Below are 17,840 nucleotides of genomic sequence, written 5' to 3' on the forward strand. Positions count from 1 at the left end.
CAGCAAACCAAGCATTACACTAATAAAAGAACACAAATTTTAAATATTTTACATAATTTGTTACCAATTTAATTGTATTTAATTATTTGTAGATTACATTTAATAAATACTCTCGTGAAACATTTGCAGTTAGTTTATAAAAGGCGTTTGGGCTGAGTTTTGCATTTACATTTTATTTTGAGCAGCCTGTTGTTTTGAATGCTTCGAAACAGTGAATCGTTTTGCAATGCAATTGGTTCATATGATTCAGAGATTTAAAAAGCTTCGTTTCTTCCATCACTAGTGTACATACATATCCATCACAGTTGAAGTTTCACTAATTATACAAATTTGCACTTAAAAAAAAAAAAGATTAGTCAGTGAGTCTAGCTGATCCTTTCAAACTAGCTCATTGACTACTAAACTGTTGAATTCAATGTGATTTTGTTCATGTCAATTCATTGTAGTGAAACATATTTTAATTTTAATAATTACCAAAAAATAATATTACTGTTATGCAATGAGGACATTTTGGAAGTTACTGCAGGACTCACTCATTTACAAATTATGTAATATTCCTGAATATTTTGACGGACCGCTGAACTGCAGTGGGTTTGAAGGCTACACTTGAGTGATGCTCACAAAAACACAAGGGGGCAGCACTTCAATTGAATCTTTTTTGTGCTTGATCATACAACATACACTATATGGCCAAAAGTATTGGGACACCCCTCCAAATCATTGAATTCAGGTGTTCCAATCACTTCCATGGCCACAGGTGTATAAAATCAAGCACCTAGGCATGCAGACTGCTTCTACAAACATTTGTGAAAGAATGGGTCGCTCTCAGGAGCTCAGTGAATTCAAGCGTGGTACAGTGATAGGCTGCCACCTGTGCTATAAGTCCATTCATGAAATTTCCTCACTACTAAATATTCCACAGTCAACTGTTAGTGGTATCATAACAAAGTGGAAGCAACTGGGAACAACTGCAACTCAGTCACTAAGTGGTAAGCCACGTAAAATCACAGAGCGGGGTCAACTCATGCTGAGGCACACAGTGCACAGAAGTTGCCAACTTTCTGCAGAGTCAATAGCTACAGACCTCCAAACTCCTTGTGGCCTTCAGATTAGCTCAAGAACAGTGCGTAGAGAGCTTCATGGAATGGGTTTCCATGGCCGAGCAGCTTCATCCAAGCCTTACATCACCAAGTGCAATGCAAAGCGTCGGATGCAGTGGTGTAAAGCACACCACCACTGGACTCTAGAGCAGTGGAGACGTGTTCTTTGGAGTGACGAATCACACTTCTCTGTCTAGCAATCCGATGGACGAGTCTGGTTTTAGCAGTTGCCAGGAGAACGGTACTTGCCTGACTGCATTGTGCCTAATGTAATGTTTGGTGGAGGGGGATTATGGTGTGGGGTTAGTTCCAGTGAAAGGAACTCTTAATGCTTCAGCATACCAAGACATTTTGGACAATTTCATGCTCCCAACTTTGTGGGAACAGTTTGGGGATGGACCCTTCCTGTTCCAAGCATGACTGCACAAAGCAAGGTCCATAAAGACATGGATGAGCGAGTTTGGTGTGGAGGAACTTGACTGGCCTGCACAGAGTCCTGACCTCAACCCGAAAGAACACCTTTGGGATGAATTAGAGCGGAGACTGCGAGCCAGGCCTTCTCGCCAACATCACTACCTGACCTCACAAATGCGCTTCTAGTGAAAAAATTCCCATAAACACACTCCTAAATCTTTTGGAAAGCCTTCCCAGAAGAGATGAGGCTGTTATAGCTGCAAAATGTTGGCCAACTCCATATTAAACCCTACGGATTAAGAATGGGATATCAATAAAGTTCATGTGCACATAAAGGCAGGCATCCCAAAACTTTTGGCAATATAATGCAAATCATCAGCTGTCATAGTAAAAGGCTAGTTATTTACCAAACGTCAGTGTAAGTAACTTTCAGAACATGTTAATCCTCTAAATGTATAAAAACAAGGATCTATACTATCAAACACTACATAAATGGTTATATTAAACTTATTTAATAAGGTTTACAACCCTGTTTCTGATATTTGGGGTCTAAATAGCTGATTTATAATTTTAATATTTTCTAGAACTGCCAGAATGAGTAATATGGTTGCAGATACAACTTGGAGAGAGAGTTCACCCAAAAATAAATTGCCGTTGTTTCATCACACTCATGACGGTCTTTCTTGCTTACAAGATTCTTTTTTTTGTCTATGAAATGGTCAGTGATCACCAAAATCATTTATTAAAAAGTCCTTTTGTGTTTCACAGCTTTAGAATAAAATGAAGGCAAGTAAATAATGACATTTAGTACTAATAATTAGTTTGCGACCCAGTGTTGGTTTGTTGTTCCATTCTTTTAAATTGGTGGGAATATGAAGGTCGAAGGTTGAATGGTATTATATGTAATAAAAAAATAATAAAAAAAAAAGTATGTATGTCTGACTCAATTATGACACTTGTATAATTTTAATTGTTTAATTCAGTAAGTGGGACATCCATTTGTGCCAATTGTCCATTGTCATGAGTGTGCTGGAAATGAAATGAGTCATTTGTCAGGTTCAGTTGATTTATTCACCAGTAAATGAATTTAAGGTAGATCGAGTGCTGCTCAACACTTTAAACACATACCTCACTGTGTAAGGCAGTAAAAAGGCCACTTACAGGAAAAAAACAAAACTTCCAGAGGTCATCTTCAGGACAGATTGCCAAAAAGCCAGCATTCATTCTCAACCTCAGCAGTTCTGTGGTTTACATACATCAGGTCATTCAATGTACACAACAACATCCACACATGCCCTCAACCAAAATAAATACCATCACAGCAAGTACTGTGAGAAAATGAGCCATATAAAAAATAACTAGGTATATCTGATCACTTCCTCCTATGAAGAACTGTGGGGATTATTTTTGATTAGAGCAGTGGAAATCATCTGATGCATATCCAAAAAAAAAAAAAAAAAAAAAAAATTATCAAGATCTTCAATGTTGTAATACTGACCTCTAAATGACTCCTCCAGCAAGAATGGGAAAAAAGATCTTACACATGCTTGCCTCTGAAAAATGAGTCCGAATTAAAAACAAATCAAAATGCACTTAAAACAGTTGGCTCTGTCTAAACCTCGAAGAATTCCTTAAATAGCAGCTAAATTAAAACTCAAAGGAATGTCGATGAATCCAGTCTCGTGTCTTTGCTCTAACAAGTGGCCGCTGTCATTATTGATCGACTTCTCAACCATCTGATACAATGAGCAGCATTTACAGTAGGACCACGAGTGACTTCACAGTAGGTGAACCGATTGGTTTCCATCACTCTTCTAAACGATTAACGGGACGCAAAAGAACAGTTCTAGATCAGACAGACAGAGTAAATGCGTGGGTCGTGCGAGGCACGCTCAGTCAAACATGTAAGAACGAGGGTGGACGATGCTTTAGGCTTTCTTCTCTTGCAGGATTTGATGCAGTTCGTCTGCGTCCTCTGCCGTTTTCACGCGGATGAGCACCGGGACGGGTGTGCTGGGGTTCTTATCGTCCACCGGAGGGTTTGGCACACACACCACCATCACGTTGTTTTTGCCAGTTCGTGAACAGGGCATGGAAGAGGGCACCATGATGTTCAGCAAGATGTTCCCTATGAAGAACCAGAAGAGCCAGTAAGCACAAACACATCATATCTGTTTTGTGTATAAACTAAAGCTGAATCAGAACTAAATCTTTCTGATTATTTGATTTCTCTCTTAAAATTGATGTATTATCTGAAAGTGACAAAAAAATAATAATAATTTTTAAACCAGAGGAACCATTATTTCAACCACAAACATTCAAAATAATAAAAAAAACAGCAATTTCTACATGTGTGTTTATACAATTTTCAGATTTTTTCGATTAATTCGAATAAAAAAATAAAATAAATAATCCGATGGCTCAGTAAGGCCTGCAACGCCAGCAATAACACTCCCTTTTTCAATGCCTAGAAAACTACTAAAGACAAATTTAAAACATGTTCATGTGACTACAGTGGTTCAACCTTAATGTTATGAAGCGACAATAATACGTTTTGTGTGCCAAAAATAAAATAGCAACTTTATTCAACAATACTAGTGCTGGCAACAAAACACTGCTTCATGAAGCTTCGAAGCTTTAGGAATCTTTTGTTTTGAATCAGTGGTTCAGAGCGTGTATCAAACTGCCAAAGTCACGTGAACCATTGAAGTTTCAAAACACTTATGTCGTAAAGATGCCTCGTTTACTGAAATCATGTGATTTTTGGCACTCCGAACCACTGATTCGAAACAAAAGATTCGTAAAGCTTTGAAGCTTCATGAAGCAGTGTTTTGAAATCGCCCATCACTAGATATTATGGAATAAAGTCGCTATTTTGTTATTTTTGGTGCACAAAAAGTATTCTTGTCACTTCATAATATTAAAGTTGAACCAATGTACTCACATGAACTGTTTTAAATATGTTTGCAGTAGTATTCTGGGAATTGAAAAAGGGAGTGTTATTGCTGGTGATGCAGGCCTCATTTCATCAAAAATATCTTAATTTGTGTTCTGAAGATGAATGAAGGTCTTACGGGTGTGGAACAACATGAGGGTGAGTAATAAATGACAGAATTTTCATTTTTGGGTGAACTAACACTTTAAGTTAAAAATGAAAATCCTCCATTGACAGTCTACGCAACTACCACTTTTAAGTCCCAGAAAGGTAGTAAAGACACCTCCATTTTATGGAGACGTGAGTGCTTTGTTTGCACGCCAAAAAAAAAAAATCAACTTTACAAAATATTAATATAATTCGCGTTTACAAGTGCACCACAATGCATACGTTATGTTGCAGATGTTGCGTGAACAAAGCACTCGTCACTTCATAAAATTGAGGTTAAACCACTAGAGTGATGTGGATTACTTTAATGATGTCTTTACTGCCTTTCTGGGGTTGAAAATGGTAGTTGTGTAGGCTGTCAATGTTGTAATTAATCTGTAATTAATGACAGAATTTTCATTTATGGGTGAACTAACCCTTTAAACTACAAGCTAGATGACTGCATTTAATGAAATGTCCTGCAGGGGGATCCAGATCTTCATTTGTCCAACATAAACACACCATGTACCTCTTATCTAACCGCATCTTTATTTCATACTTAATATGATAAAGCACCATTGAGGTGATTATAATCACTGTGATTATCTCTTGCATTTGTGACTTTATATTACACAATTGCCATCTCATAATTAACAGAACCTGAACATTCATCATCAATATTATCAGCCTGAAAAAGGTTCTTAGACAAATCTGTATCTTGATATAGTTGACTGATGTATTTATAACACGGCTGAAGCAAACACTTACCCAGATTGGTGTCGGCTCGCACTAACAGCTGAAGTTTGCTCTCAGCCACCATCTTCAGATGCAGTGTTCCGACCCCCTTCTCCTTGAACTCTCCGTCCTTCTTATAAAACAACTTACACCTGCGGAAAGATCGTTTTGAAGCATAACATATACGAGAGATGCAGGTGTTGTTTAAAGATCGAGTGAGAGGTACGTGATATGTACTTTTTGGAGTAGAAAGCGTCTTTCTCTTTGATCTCTTTCACCACAGGAACAGGCGGCTCCTCTGATTCTTCTCCATTTTCATCTAAAACAGAAGGGAGCACAGTAAATTCACATCAGTATGTTACTGCTGCCTGATACTCTAAATATGAGTCCGACTTCTGGACTAAAAACAATTATATTCATTATCAGCATTTCTGCACTAATCCTGAATATTCTTGTTAGAAATGTGTTCAGTGAGAGCAACATGTCATCTGCAAGTTCTAACTGACGTAGACAATTTCATTAACAATTCAAACTGTCAGTGACGTGAAGTGCATCTTGAATGTGTAATCTTCCCTCAAGGATGAACACTGTACCAAAATACACAAGATTTAGCTAGTGGATACTGAAAACATACACCTCCCATCCATATGACATTTAGATTTCAAGTAAAGACAGGAACACATGAAGCCAACGAACTAGTGGCGACGAAAGCAAACTGTGGGGTTGGCTCACGTCGGCAGCGTCTCGGTCCAAAGTTGCCCTGACACACCAAACCGACGCTCGACAGCCGACGGCCAAGTAGCACGTCCGTTCTGCGCCTGCGCAAGATGAAATGCCTGTCCGAACCAGCAGGTGGCAGTAGCTGAACAGCCAATCAGAATGATCAGATGGCCCCACTGACCGACAAGCTCCGACGCCAATTCAACATGTCGAATCGGCCGAAAAAACCCGACGAGAACAAACTTCAGCCGACGGTGCAGAACACACTGAGAAAACTTAGCCGGCCATCAGCTTGGTGTGTTCCTGCCGTACACTGTGTCCTAACCAGATGCGATAAGATTCCAGCAACGAGCAATTTGACTGTCCACACTAGACGCGACGCCAAGAGAAGCGATAAAATCAATAAAAAACAGCCAATCAGAAGAGAGTGTGGGAGGGCTCTCTTGGCAAGAGCACAGCAGACACAATGAAATGGGCAAGTACATAGTAAAATTCATAAATATTATATCATTTAAACATTATTTCAAGTACATACGGACATTACGGAGTGACTGAACTGATCTTTGTCATAGAATACACTTGTTTGTTCGCATGTTTGAGTTGACAGTGTGAACGTTCTTGTGCCCATTTATTGATTTTCAAGATCTGAGGTGAATTAGCCAGTGTTGTTTTCATTACAGCTAAAAAGCTGGGAACAAAGAATGATATTCAAACTCACATTAGACGCTTTTATCATTAAATAAAGCACATAAACAGTACCTGATATTATCATTGCCATACTATGTGTTGCTGTTCCAGCCGCGAAATCACGGAGAAATAGAAACCGTTTCTAAAATAGAATCATCGTGTGTCGCGGCTGGTTAGGACAAAAACTGATTAACATGGAAAAGATACCTTTTATCGCATGTCGTCGCGTCACGTCTGGTTAGGACACGGTGTTAAGAGGAAAAAGTCCCATAATTGAGTGACTATTTTAGTGTTTCATCTTGAAACATCTTATTAACATCTCGAAAAAGATATTCGTGTTTCATGTAGTGTTGAACAATATACCGGTACTAGAAAGGTATCGCGATACCCTGCTTTTAAAAACGGTCCGGTTCTTCATTTTATTAGTACCGGTACTTTGAGTGCCAGCTGTATTTCCTAAAGTGCGACAGCAGGGGGCAGTGTGCGTGCAGCGCTCTGCTTCTAAAGGCACATTGAGCGCGTGTTTATTCCTCTCAACTGCGCACGACTTTTATGGTGACGAAACGAGAGGTATGGTTGCAAATACGGGTGCTCTTGCAGACCGTCCACAAATTGTTGAGAAAGCAGATGCACGAAGCGAAATATGGCATTATTTTGCTTACATTGCCGACAGTCAGGGCAAGCCCACGGACACCACAAAGCCCGTCTGCAAAAGATGTTATAAAATAACGCAAGCGAAGGGATTCAAAAGCATATTGCTGTCAAACATCCCGAGAATTTAAAGAGCGACAGGTTAGTGAATGTGATACCAGCATTATGTTTATGCTCTCAAACATTAAATGAGTGTTATTTATTTATTTTACTCGTGCAAGCAGACCTCCGCAAAGAGGTGTCTAAGTTTAATAAGTGATATCTGGTTGCAAAAATAAAATTAATTTAAAAATATATAAATATGTGAAGTGTATATAGTTATTTTAAACCAATTTATGCTTTAATAACATTGCTCTAAGTATTTACAGTAATCTAATTTTTACAATAATCTTACTGTCAAAAACACCTACATGTATATAAAAAAAAAAAAAAACAGCAAAAAAGCATAACAGCAAATAATTTACAATTTTATTGAGCTTGAAAATAATAGATTTAATATAATTTTTAATGTTTAACTCTAACTTCACAGCAATGAAGCTCAAATCCAGAATTATCAGCCTGAACACTGGTGAAGAAAGAAGTTCTGTCATATGTTATTTATTTACTTTTCCTGCTGTTTTAGGTTTTTGCCATAGTATCGTTTAAGTATCGGTATCGTGATATACAGTACAGTCCAAAAGTTTGGAACCACTAAGATTTTTAATGTTTTTAAAAGAAGTTTCGTCTGCTCACCAAGGCTACATTTATTTAATTAAAAATACAGTAAAAAACAGTAATATTGTGAAATATTATTACAATTTAAAATAACTGTTTTCTATTTGAATATATTTCACAAAGTAATTTATTCCTGTGATGGCAAAGCTGAATTTTCAGCATCATTACTCCAGTCTTCAGTGTCACATGATCCTTCAGAAATCATTCTAATATGCTGATCTGCTGCTCAAGAAACATTTAATGTGTACAATTGTACAAAATATTTGTGTACAATATTTTTTTTCAGGATTATTTGATGAATAGAAAGTTCAAAAGAACAGTGTTTATCTGAAATCTAATCTTTTGTAACATTATAAATGTCTTTACTGCCATTTTTGATTGATTTAATGCATCCTTGCTGAATAAAAGTATTCATTTCTTTAATTTCTTTTAAAAAAAATAAAAATAAAAATTCTTACTGACCCCAAACTTTTGAACGGTAGTGTATAATGCTACAGAAGCTTTGTATTTCAGATAAATGCTGTTCTTTTGAACTTTCTATTCATCAAGGAATCCTGAAAAAAAAAGTACACAACTGTTTTCAACATTGAAAATAATCATAAATGTTTATTGAGCAGCAAATCAGCATATTAGAATGATTTCTGAAGGATCATGTGACACTGAAGACTGGAGTAATGATGCTGAAAATTCAGCTTTGCATCACAGGAATAAATTACTTTGTAAAATATATTCAAATAGAAAACAGTTATTTTAAATTGTAATAATATTTCACAATATTACTGTTTTTTACTGTATTTTTAATTAAATAAATGTAGCCTTGGTGAGCAGACGAAACTTCTTTTAAAAACAATAAAAATCTTAGTGGTTCCAAACTTTTGGACTGTACTGTATAAGTTAGGTATCGTATCGAAGTCAAAATTTTGGTATTGTGACAACACTATAGTTTCATGACCTTTTCATGACTATTATTTATGCACATCCGTATTTTGTGCAGAATACTGAATAATGGTGTTGACTTCATTACTAACATAAAAAAAAAGGGCTTGAAATAAAAAGAAAACCAATATATATTTTTGCACACATTAAATGCTGTACATTCATGCTTTTACATTATTTACAGCTTTCAATTTGCATATACTTCAAAAGAAAAATGCTGTGCAAAATTGGGAAGTTTTTAAAAATGTGTTATTCTAATATTTATTTAAAACCACTTTATGTCAAACCTAGAGTTTTAAAATCTGATAAACTATTTGAAATCAGATCATCAAATTATTGTATAAACATTATTTATGTTAGGGGATGAATGATGTTCTGCAAGTCTGTTAAACAGTGTCCATTTCTGCAGAATCTCTACAGAAAGAATAACCCCTTTTTCTCCCATATTTCAACTGAAATGCACCATTACACATTTTCCTTATAACTCAAACAGCTAATATATCAAGAAAAAAAAAAAGGACCAAATAAACACTATATTCTACTAGACTGAAATGAAACAGAAAGCTGCCCTGAATTAAACTAAACACTAAACTATCAGTGAATAAGTGAACACACTCTGCGCTGCTCACATACCTGCAGTCTGGCTGTTGCTGGCCGCATTCAGAGAGGATGACACCGCAGGACTGGCACTACTGACCGCTGATCCAAACAAAGACACGCCTGAGGACGAGGAGGAAGAGGAGGAGAAGGAGAAAGACGGCGCTCCACTGGACGCCAGCGCTCCAAGCACAGCGCTGTCCACCTTCTGGCCGAAATTAAAGGAGACGCCCGGAGGAGCCGCAGCTGCTGGTTTGTCTGCAGCGGCATCATCCTTGTCTTTAAACGAGAAGGGCTGCGGTGCTGCACCGCTGACAGATGCGCTCACAGCAGAACTGGAGGCAGAAGTTGCTGCCGTGCTTGACAGAAGCCGCTTCTCCACCTCACCGTCTGACGTGCCGCTGCCGTATTTCCTCTCGATGCTGGCCAGGTGTCGCTCATAATCACGGAAGATAGGGTTGAGGTCACACAGGGGGTTGTCGTTGACGTGTTTGGTGATCCAGTCGCGTACGGAGCAGTTCAGCGCAGTGAGTTGCCGGTTGTATTCTTTACTGCTGGGGGCGGAGCCATTAGAGGTGACATCATCTGTGGGTTTGGAGGGGGTGGAGCTGTTGAAGGTTAAGGAACCTGAGGATGAAGAGAGAGACGCTGGGTGACTAAGAGCTCTGAAGAGCTGCAGTATTCCAAAGGCTGCCTCTCTGCTAACAGTATGACAACTGCCGCCCATCCTCCTCCTCAGACTTTAGAGCGCGCTCGCAGGTCAACTCAAGTCGAGTGACCTGATTCAATGCTACGTCATGGCCTATATAAGAACACTCAAAGGTAGTGGCAATGGATAAAATTCTGGTTTTCATACAAATGTGACAAAAAGTGAAATCTACACACTTCACCTTGAAACATTTAAATGATGTTATGTTGAACATAACTGAACTGAACATAAAAGGACATTACATTAAATATTATTACTACTTTGGTCTGAGTTAAGTTTAAATCAATTATATATTGCAAACCTATCTATTATGCATTACATATTCTAACAGAACCAGAATGTTCAATTCTGTTTCAATGCCAGACTTGTATTATTCTTTATAATATACCCCTTCAAAATGGTACATAAATATAAAGTCAAAAGATTACAATTCTGGTGGCGATATTAATTTTTTAAGTTACATTTTGAATGACAATGTTAATCGTTTTCACATTATTAAAACAAGTTAAGAAATAAGTCAGAAACAATTACTTTACAGAACAAATATTCATTAGTTAATTAATAACGTAATTATGTCTTGTCAAAACTTGTGGCACACTAATGAATCTCCTTGGTTGTGTGAGTGTTGAACTCATGAATTGAAAGGAAGCCAAATTCTCAATGTGTTCACTGCTGGGCATCATGTCAGACTGGGTTAAAAATACCAGTTTGTGGTTTATGGGGTAAACAGTCTCTGTGATTGCCAACTGAATAACAGACAAATACAAAAGCTGTGGAGATCTGAGAATACTGCTGCCCAAAATAGACTATGAATTGAGACCATATCCATAGTGAGCCACAAACAACTGGATTATTTATGAAGGTGGAAAGAGCAGTACTGTCAGTGCACAACTCCATCGCTTCAACGTTGGCTTTGAGACAAAGAGTAGCACAAATGTGCTCTATGCAATAATCAACCCACATTTGCATTTGACCACAACATAGTTTTGTCTGATCTTTGCTTGCAACTTCTCAAAAAATAAAAATAATTAAAAGTAACAAAAAATTAAAAAATAAGGGGGGGGGGGGGGGGGGGACTAAAATAACAAAAATATTCAAGATTTGCTCATTCAAGTAAACCATAAATGTTTTTGTGCACTATATTAATTAAATATAATTAAATATATAAAATATATAAATATATAAAAATAAATAGATTAATTTTATTAAGTCTTCACAAGCCATTCAATAGCTTAATGTGAAGGACTAGGGCTGAGCAAAAAAATAAGATTTTTTGATTAATCTTTTTTTTTTTTTTTTTTTTTTTTTTTTTAAATGTAGTCGATTCGATATTGATTCTCAAAAGCCACAAATCAATTTTTCCATATTTATTTTCGCAAAAAAACATAATATCTGATTAACATGAATCATTTCGTCTTCTCAACTAAATGTCAACCTCTTATTTACCTTGTGCAATGTTACAACGGGGTCCTTAAACATTCAGTGCTTCATTGTTAAAGACGTTCCGGACAGTTGAAGTTTATCATTTGCACGTGTTCTTAAGCCTTGCCAGTTTAAATATTCAAGTGCAAGAAGATGTAAAAGAACTCAATTCAGTACTCGCATGCTGTGTGAGAAGTTTTGTTCACACATAGAAATTCACACGTCTCAGACAGCAGGCAAAAACTAAATTGAGTTCTCTTTCACGTCGTCTTGCACTTGAATGGACAATTTCACACAAAACTGTCAAAACGCCAGTCTTAGCGAATATCCTAGTAAACGTCCTTGGTTAGGTCTCAAGTGAACGTAAACAGTATCGTAAATAGGTAAAAATTGCACGTGAATGCTAGGGCTAGGCTTTCAGATTTCTTCGATTAATTCGATTTTAATGTTTTGCCTCGATTTTATGATTTTTAAATTGTGAAATCGTGATTTTGAATACAAATGTTAGCAAACGTTACAATTAGATAATTGACAATACAACAATAACTGTTAAGAAAAGGATCCGACCACATGTTGGCACGCCTGATTAACCGCTCTCATGTGGCGCTCTACAAACATAGAACACATCACTAGTCTTAAGCGGCTGTTCACTTAGAAATGCATTATCGCCTTAAAAAAAAAAAAAAAAAAAAAATTAGATGCGGGCAGTGGAATGGGGAAAAAAAGCAAAGTTATTAAACGCGAGTTGAACTTTTCTTTAACGTGACCGCCACATTTTTAGAATGCCGTTTCATAGGTGTGACACTGCAAAAGACGCGAGACACGAGTGCAACACGTCCACAAAACCTAACAATAGGAAAAATAACGCAATGAAATGCAAAAACCTGTAAAGAACTTCTACTCTGTGTTTGATATTTCATGTTTGCATGATGGCAGGCTGAAAGGTGCTGTTATTTTCTGATAACAGCCTATTACTGGTGTTATTACTTTTTGGCTAAGAAAATACTAAATCCTGTATACTCATAAACAGGGCTTGACATCAACTTTTTTGCTCACCAGCCAATGTGGCTAGTGGTTTTCCAAAGTTACTAGCCACTCAGCATTTTCACTGGCCACAATTTTGCTGTTGGGGAATTACATTTTATATGATTAAAGTTGACTCTGGCATGCTTAAATTACTTGATTTTGAGTCATTTTACTTGATTTACAAGATTTAAAACCCTTTCAAACTTACAAATGCAGACTGACCACCCAAATCAAGACTATACATTGTATATATCAGGTATGTACAGTTATTTTTGTTAGGCTATATAAAAAGAACAAAGAAGCAAATTACAAATAGCCTAGTAATTGAAAAAAAATTTTCAGATACATATGTTTATTTAGCATGTATACACTTATTTAACATTTTTTGATGTTTGATTAACATTAATGACAGAGAGGTTGCTGAATGCATGGACGTCATATACTGACACATACCCAGTTTTTACCCACTTAGCCGTAAGCCATAGCCGACTGTATTCACACGAGATACTCCACACGATGCATTTTGACATCTGTGTGTGCGTGTATTCAGGCGCAAGGAGAACTGATCGCGCGCAACAGAGAAAGCGCGCACGCGAGCGCTTCTGTTGTGTGTCATTCAGCGCGATTCCGCCTATCCCGCCTTCACTAACCGCAAGTTAATCGATAAAGAATTGTGACTGAATTGTAATTTTGTGATACGACGATCTTGGCTATTTTTCATTTGGCTGTAGGCTGAAATTATATTCAACCCGCCAAAGTGGCTAGTGGGAGTGGCTGTCTTACCCGCCACAGCTGAAATCTACCCGCATTTGGCGGGTTGGTGGGTGTTAATGTCAAGCCCTGCTCATAAATAATATAAAATAAGAAAAATACTAAGTTTGTACAAGACTTTCCTTCATATTCCGTGCATATTTTCTGCAAAGATATTTAACAAATAAGTCATTTGTTTTACATTTACACCATGTTGATCATTTCAGGTGTGTGCATTTGGAATAGAACTTTTAACCAGATGGTTAATAAAGAGAATGTTACTTGGTCAATCATTCTGAATAAATATTTTATTTTTTTGCCACATCGCCCAGCCCTAATGAATGCCCTTTGATGTCGCGTTTACCACTGGGAAGTTCGGAAATAATTTTGATACCCAAACTCCCGAGATGGGTGTGCCAGAAACTACACATGGTGGAGGGGAGAACTACTGCTATGACAGGTATGAGTTTTTTGTTTTCCCCACAACAGTGGTGCATATTTACATATATGAACAATCATTTGAAGCATATTGTATGTTTTATTCACATCAAAAATAGGTTGCATTTGACTGAAATTAAAGAACCGTCAGCAAGCGGAATAGCATCGTGAAGGTTTATATGGTTGTCAGTGCATCAGACTTCTAAAGTGGGAATTATGATATTTCTGATAGGATGTGAAGGCAGCATTAATCTTAAAGTGATAGCAGCCTAATGTTCCAGCTCTTTGTGTTTTTAATAAACAAAAGAAACCAAGAAAGAAAAAAAAACAAAAAACACTCCTCTTGACTGAATAACTTTTGTAACTTTGAGGATTAATATATACTTCATTTAGATTGAATGCTATTTTACATTTGATTACTTTATTCAATTTCTGCACTGTTTATCTTAATTTTTTCATTTTATTTCACTTGTATCTAAAAATTTGGTGTCACAACCTTATTACAATACAAGGTTACATGGGTAAAACAATAACTATTTTATGTGGTGATCACTACTGGGTGTGTCAGATCACAACGCTGTAATAGAGAGGACTATGAACTGGCATGATGCGCACAGCAACTGGAATTTAAGACTGAAGAAATAATGCTCAAACTGCTGAAAAGATAGAATATGCTAGGATTTGTATGCACAATACCGCTTTTCCTTAGGTGCTTTTCCACCGAGTGGTACGGCTTGGCTCGGCACGACTCGGCTCGCTTTACTTTGGCTTGGGTTGCTTTTACACTGCAGTTTAGTGCCGCTTCAAAGTGGGAGGGATTACAGACTGATAGTTATAGTTGCGCCGCCACCTAGTTTATAATATATATTTTTGTTGTTGTAGTAGATTGATTATATATTTTTATTCATTCGTTGTTTTTGTCTATAATGAAGTAGTGTGTATTTAGTGGATTGTATATAACACATAAAAGATTGATTGATCTGTTCCTCACACAGATGTATAAATATTCTACAATGATTAAGAAAAAAACACTGGTATCAGATCAGTATCGGCTGATACTCATAATTTGAAATATCGGAATCGGATTGGTTATGAAAAAAATGGTATCGGTGCATCCCTATGAAATACCAAATATGGCAGCCGAATAAAGACTTTCCTTAAAAGGGACTTTTACTTATTATTAAACACCCATTGCATTTATATATACTAGGGGTGCAACGATTCACTCGTTTTCTCGATGCATCGATTACCAATCCTGACGATGCATATGCATCATTCTTGAAACATGTTTTTTGAATCGTGAAACGTTAATCCGATTCTTAACATTTTACATCGATTAATCGTGATTCTATAGCGATTCAGTGCTTTAAAATATATACACATTAAATTACTACATGCGTGAATTGCGGGGAGACGTTGTTCCAATGAATGATAAATGAAATTTAACTTAATGTTGTTAAACTGCATGTGCAAAGGAAACTGCTGAAATAACTACAGCATTAACAACACTGAAATAAGAGTGCACGGTTTATCTATTAAATCAGATGCGCATTAAAGTTGCGTTCGTTACTATAGCAACAGTAGAAACCTGGCGCGTTTTCTTTCAGAATCACCATAAAGAAAATGTTCCGTATAAAGAGACGAAAGATGGCTTTTATAACCATTCCGTGAAGAAAATTTAGTTTAGGATTAGTTGGGAAAGTGCATGATATTCTAGGGTAGTCTCTCATTAGTATGTTTAATGTACCTGGAACACTTTAATAAGGTTGTGTAGCCATTAACACTGTCCTGCACTATAGTTAACATGAACTAACAATACTTTTAAAGCCTTTTAAAATTTTGGCTTATGTAAATTTCTACAAATGCCAATTTTTAGGCTATTAAAATAAAGTTAGCATCATTAAGAACTAACATGAACTAACATTAACAATGGACAAAAGGTTGTTTTTTGCTCTTACTCTCTGACCTCCTGAAGGCCGCTGTGTAATTCACACCCTGACTAAGACACATTGGGGGAAGCATTTCAATAACCTTATGAATGCATATAATTGAATCAAATCAAATTAATCAAATCGCATCAAATTTTAATGTGAATCGTTTCGAATCGAATTGTTCTGAATTTTAAAAAAAAATTGTTCATGAATCGAACACCTATGAATCGTGAATCGAATCGCTGTCGACCCAAAGATTTACAGCCCTTAAATGTGTGTGTGTGTGTGTGTGTGAGCTAGATATATATATATATATATATATATATATATATATATATATATATATATATAAAAACAACTTACCACTGTTTGTTTTAGCAGACGTGGGAACGTTAAAACCTCCGAAAGATGGAGCCACTGATGCCACACTGCCATTGGTAAGGCTGGACATGGGTTTGAAACCAGCGCCATTACCAAAGCCGGAGAATGACGACATCCCTGAGGCCGATGTCAGAGAAAAACCCTTAAAAGCTTTGAAAGCTCCTCCACTCTCTCCCTGTGACAAAAACACAAAACGCATCCATAAATCACCCTCAAAACAAACGACTGGATGCCTACTGGGACACAGGAGGTGTGTTACCTCTCCTCCAACGTTACGTCGCTTGGCTTTCTTGATGGAGCGATTCTTCATCACATCTTCACTTGCAACTGAAAACATTCCTGCCTGAAGTCACAATATTTTTTTTTTAAATTATTCTTGGCTAAAATAATTTAAACACAGCATTATCGGTATGCTTGAATAAATCTCAAATAAAAATACCTCATTAGGATGTACAAGTAAAATTAAAACTGAGTAGTTCTGGGATTGGCAGAAATGGATACAGATCGGATAGAGGCTAGTGGTCACTATAAGATACTTTAGATTAGAGCATTTCCACTGGGAATGTTAATATGTTTCACAGTAAGAGTGTGTAGATGCTGAAAAGTGGCACACCTCCTCTCCTTCATCTTCCTGATCCCAGTTCCTGTCCGTCAACTCTTTTTCTGCAATCCTTTTGGCCATCACAGCTCAGCTGTCAAATAAAAAAACACAATGTTTGGTCAGGAAATATGATCGAGACCAATCCAAAGAAACAGAACTGGGATTACATTTAGAACTGGAACTAATGGAGAAATGCCAGATTAGATTAAAAACACAGTAAAGGAAGCAGAAGATCTCGGATCAACACTCAAATATCAACTGATCCTAGACACCTGTTAAGGGTTAGTTTAGGTCTACAGTGTGGATTAGTTGAAGTCGATGGTCAAGGTTCAGTTTAGGTCTGGGGTTCCTGAACCAGGAAGTTGTCCTGCTTTGTTAAACTGTTTATCATCACATTTGACTCATTAAAGAGGAGACAACATTCAAAATCGCACCATAATATCTAAAAAAAATGAAACAGTGCTTAAGTCTCCTCAGATATTAACAACATGAGACATTAATTAGGTCTTTTAAGCGTATTTCATTTGAACGATGTGACAGATTGCGCAAACTACCGGCAGATGAATATTAGATGGCTCAAACGTGATCTTAATCGATTAATTTCGGATTCAAATCACATAATACTACATTGGCAGTGCGCGTATCTGTTTATACGGTGCGTTTATGTGAATGCGATGGTTTAAATGTGCTAATGACGGGCCGGCTCTTAAATATATATCAATTTGATGTATGACGGATCAGTGTGAAACAAACCACTATTTAATCAAGTTATATACATACCGCACAATTTCCCGACAACCGTTCACGCCACACACACACAGTATCGACTGTTTGAATGATGACCGCGGGAATCTCGCGCATACAGAAACAGGCCGCGCGCTTACACCGCCATCTTACAAACGCATCTCACACTCCGCATGTGCACACAGAGCAGCGTTCTGCGCAT

At 37.0% G+C, this 17,840-nt stretch overlaps 1 protein-coding gene across 4 annotated transcripts; it reads right to left on the reverse strand.

The window, feature by feature from the left end:
* Positions 1 to 2,566: 2,566 nt before the first annotated feature.
* nup50 (nucleoporin 50) lies at positions 2,567 to 17,827 on the reverse strand. Of its 4 annotated transcripts, XM_048154993.1 has the most exons (9): positions 17,675 to 17,736; positions 16,907 to 16,985; positions 16,733 to 16,818; positions 16,553 to 16,636; positions 16,276 to 16,468; positions 9,673 to 10,263; positions 5,569 to 5,650; positions 5,365 to 5,483; positions 2,567 to 3,642 (listed from the first exon to the last, which is right to left on the reverse strand). In XM_048154993.1, exons 4-9 carry the CDS (start codon positions 16,628 to 16,630, stop codon positions 3,443 to 3,445), a joined length of 1,263 nt encoding a protein of 420 aa, XP_048010950.1. In that variant the 5' UTR covers positions 16,631 to 16,636; positions 16,733 to 16,818; positions 16,907 to 16,985; positions 17,675 to 17,736; the 3' UTR covers positions 2,567 to 3,442. The 4 variants fall into 4 exon arrangements, with proteins under 4 accessions (XP_048010950.1, XP_048010948.1, XP_048010949.1 ...); XM_048154991.1 differs by lacking the exon at positions 16,733 to 16,818 and having other exon boundaries at positions 17,675 to 17,826; XM_048154992.1 differs by lacking the exons at positions 16,733 to 16,818; positions 17,675 to 17,736 and adding an exon at positions 17,167 to 17,368.
* Between the last annotated feature and the right edge of the window lie 13 nt (positions 17,828 to 17,840).

Source organism: Megalobrama amblycephala, linkage group LG14, assembly GCF_018812025.1.
Source record: "Megalobrama amblycephala isolate DHTTF-2021 linkage group LG14, ASM1881202v1, whole genome shotgun sequence".
Classification (NCBI taxonomy): Eukaryota; Metazoa; Chordata; class Actinopteri; order Cypriniformes; family Xenocyprididae; genus Megalobrama; species Megalobrama amblycephala.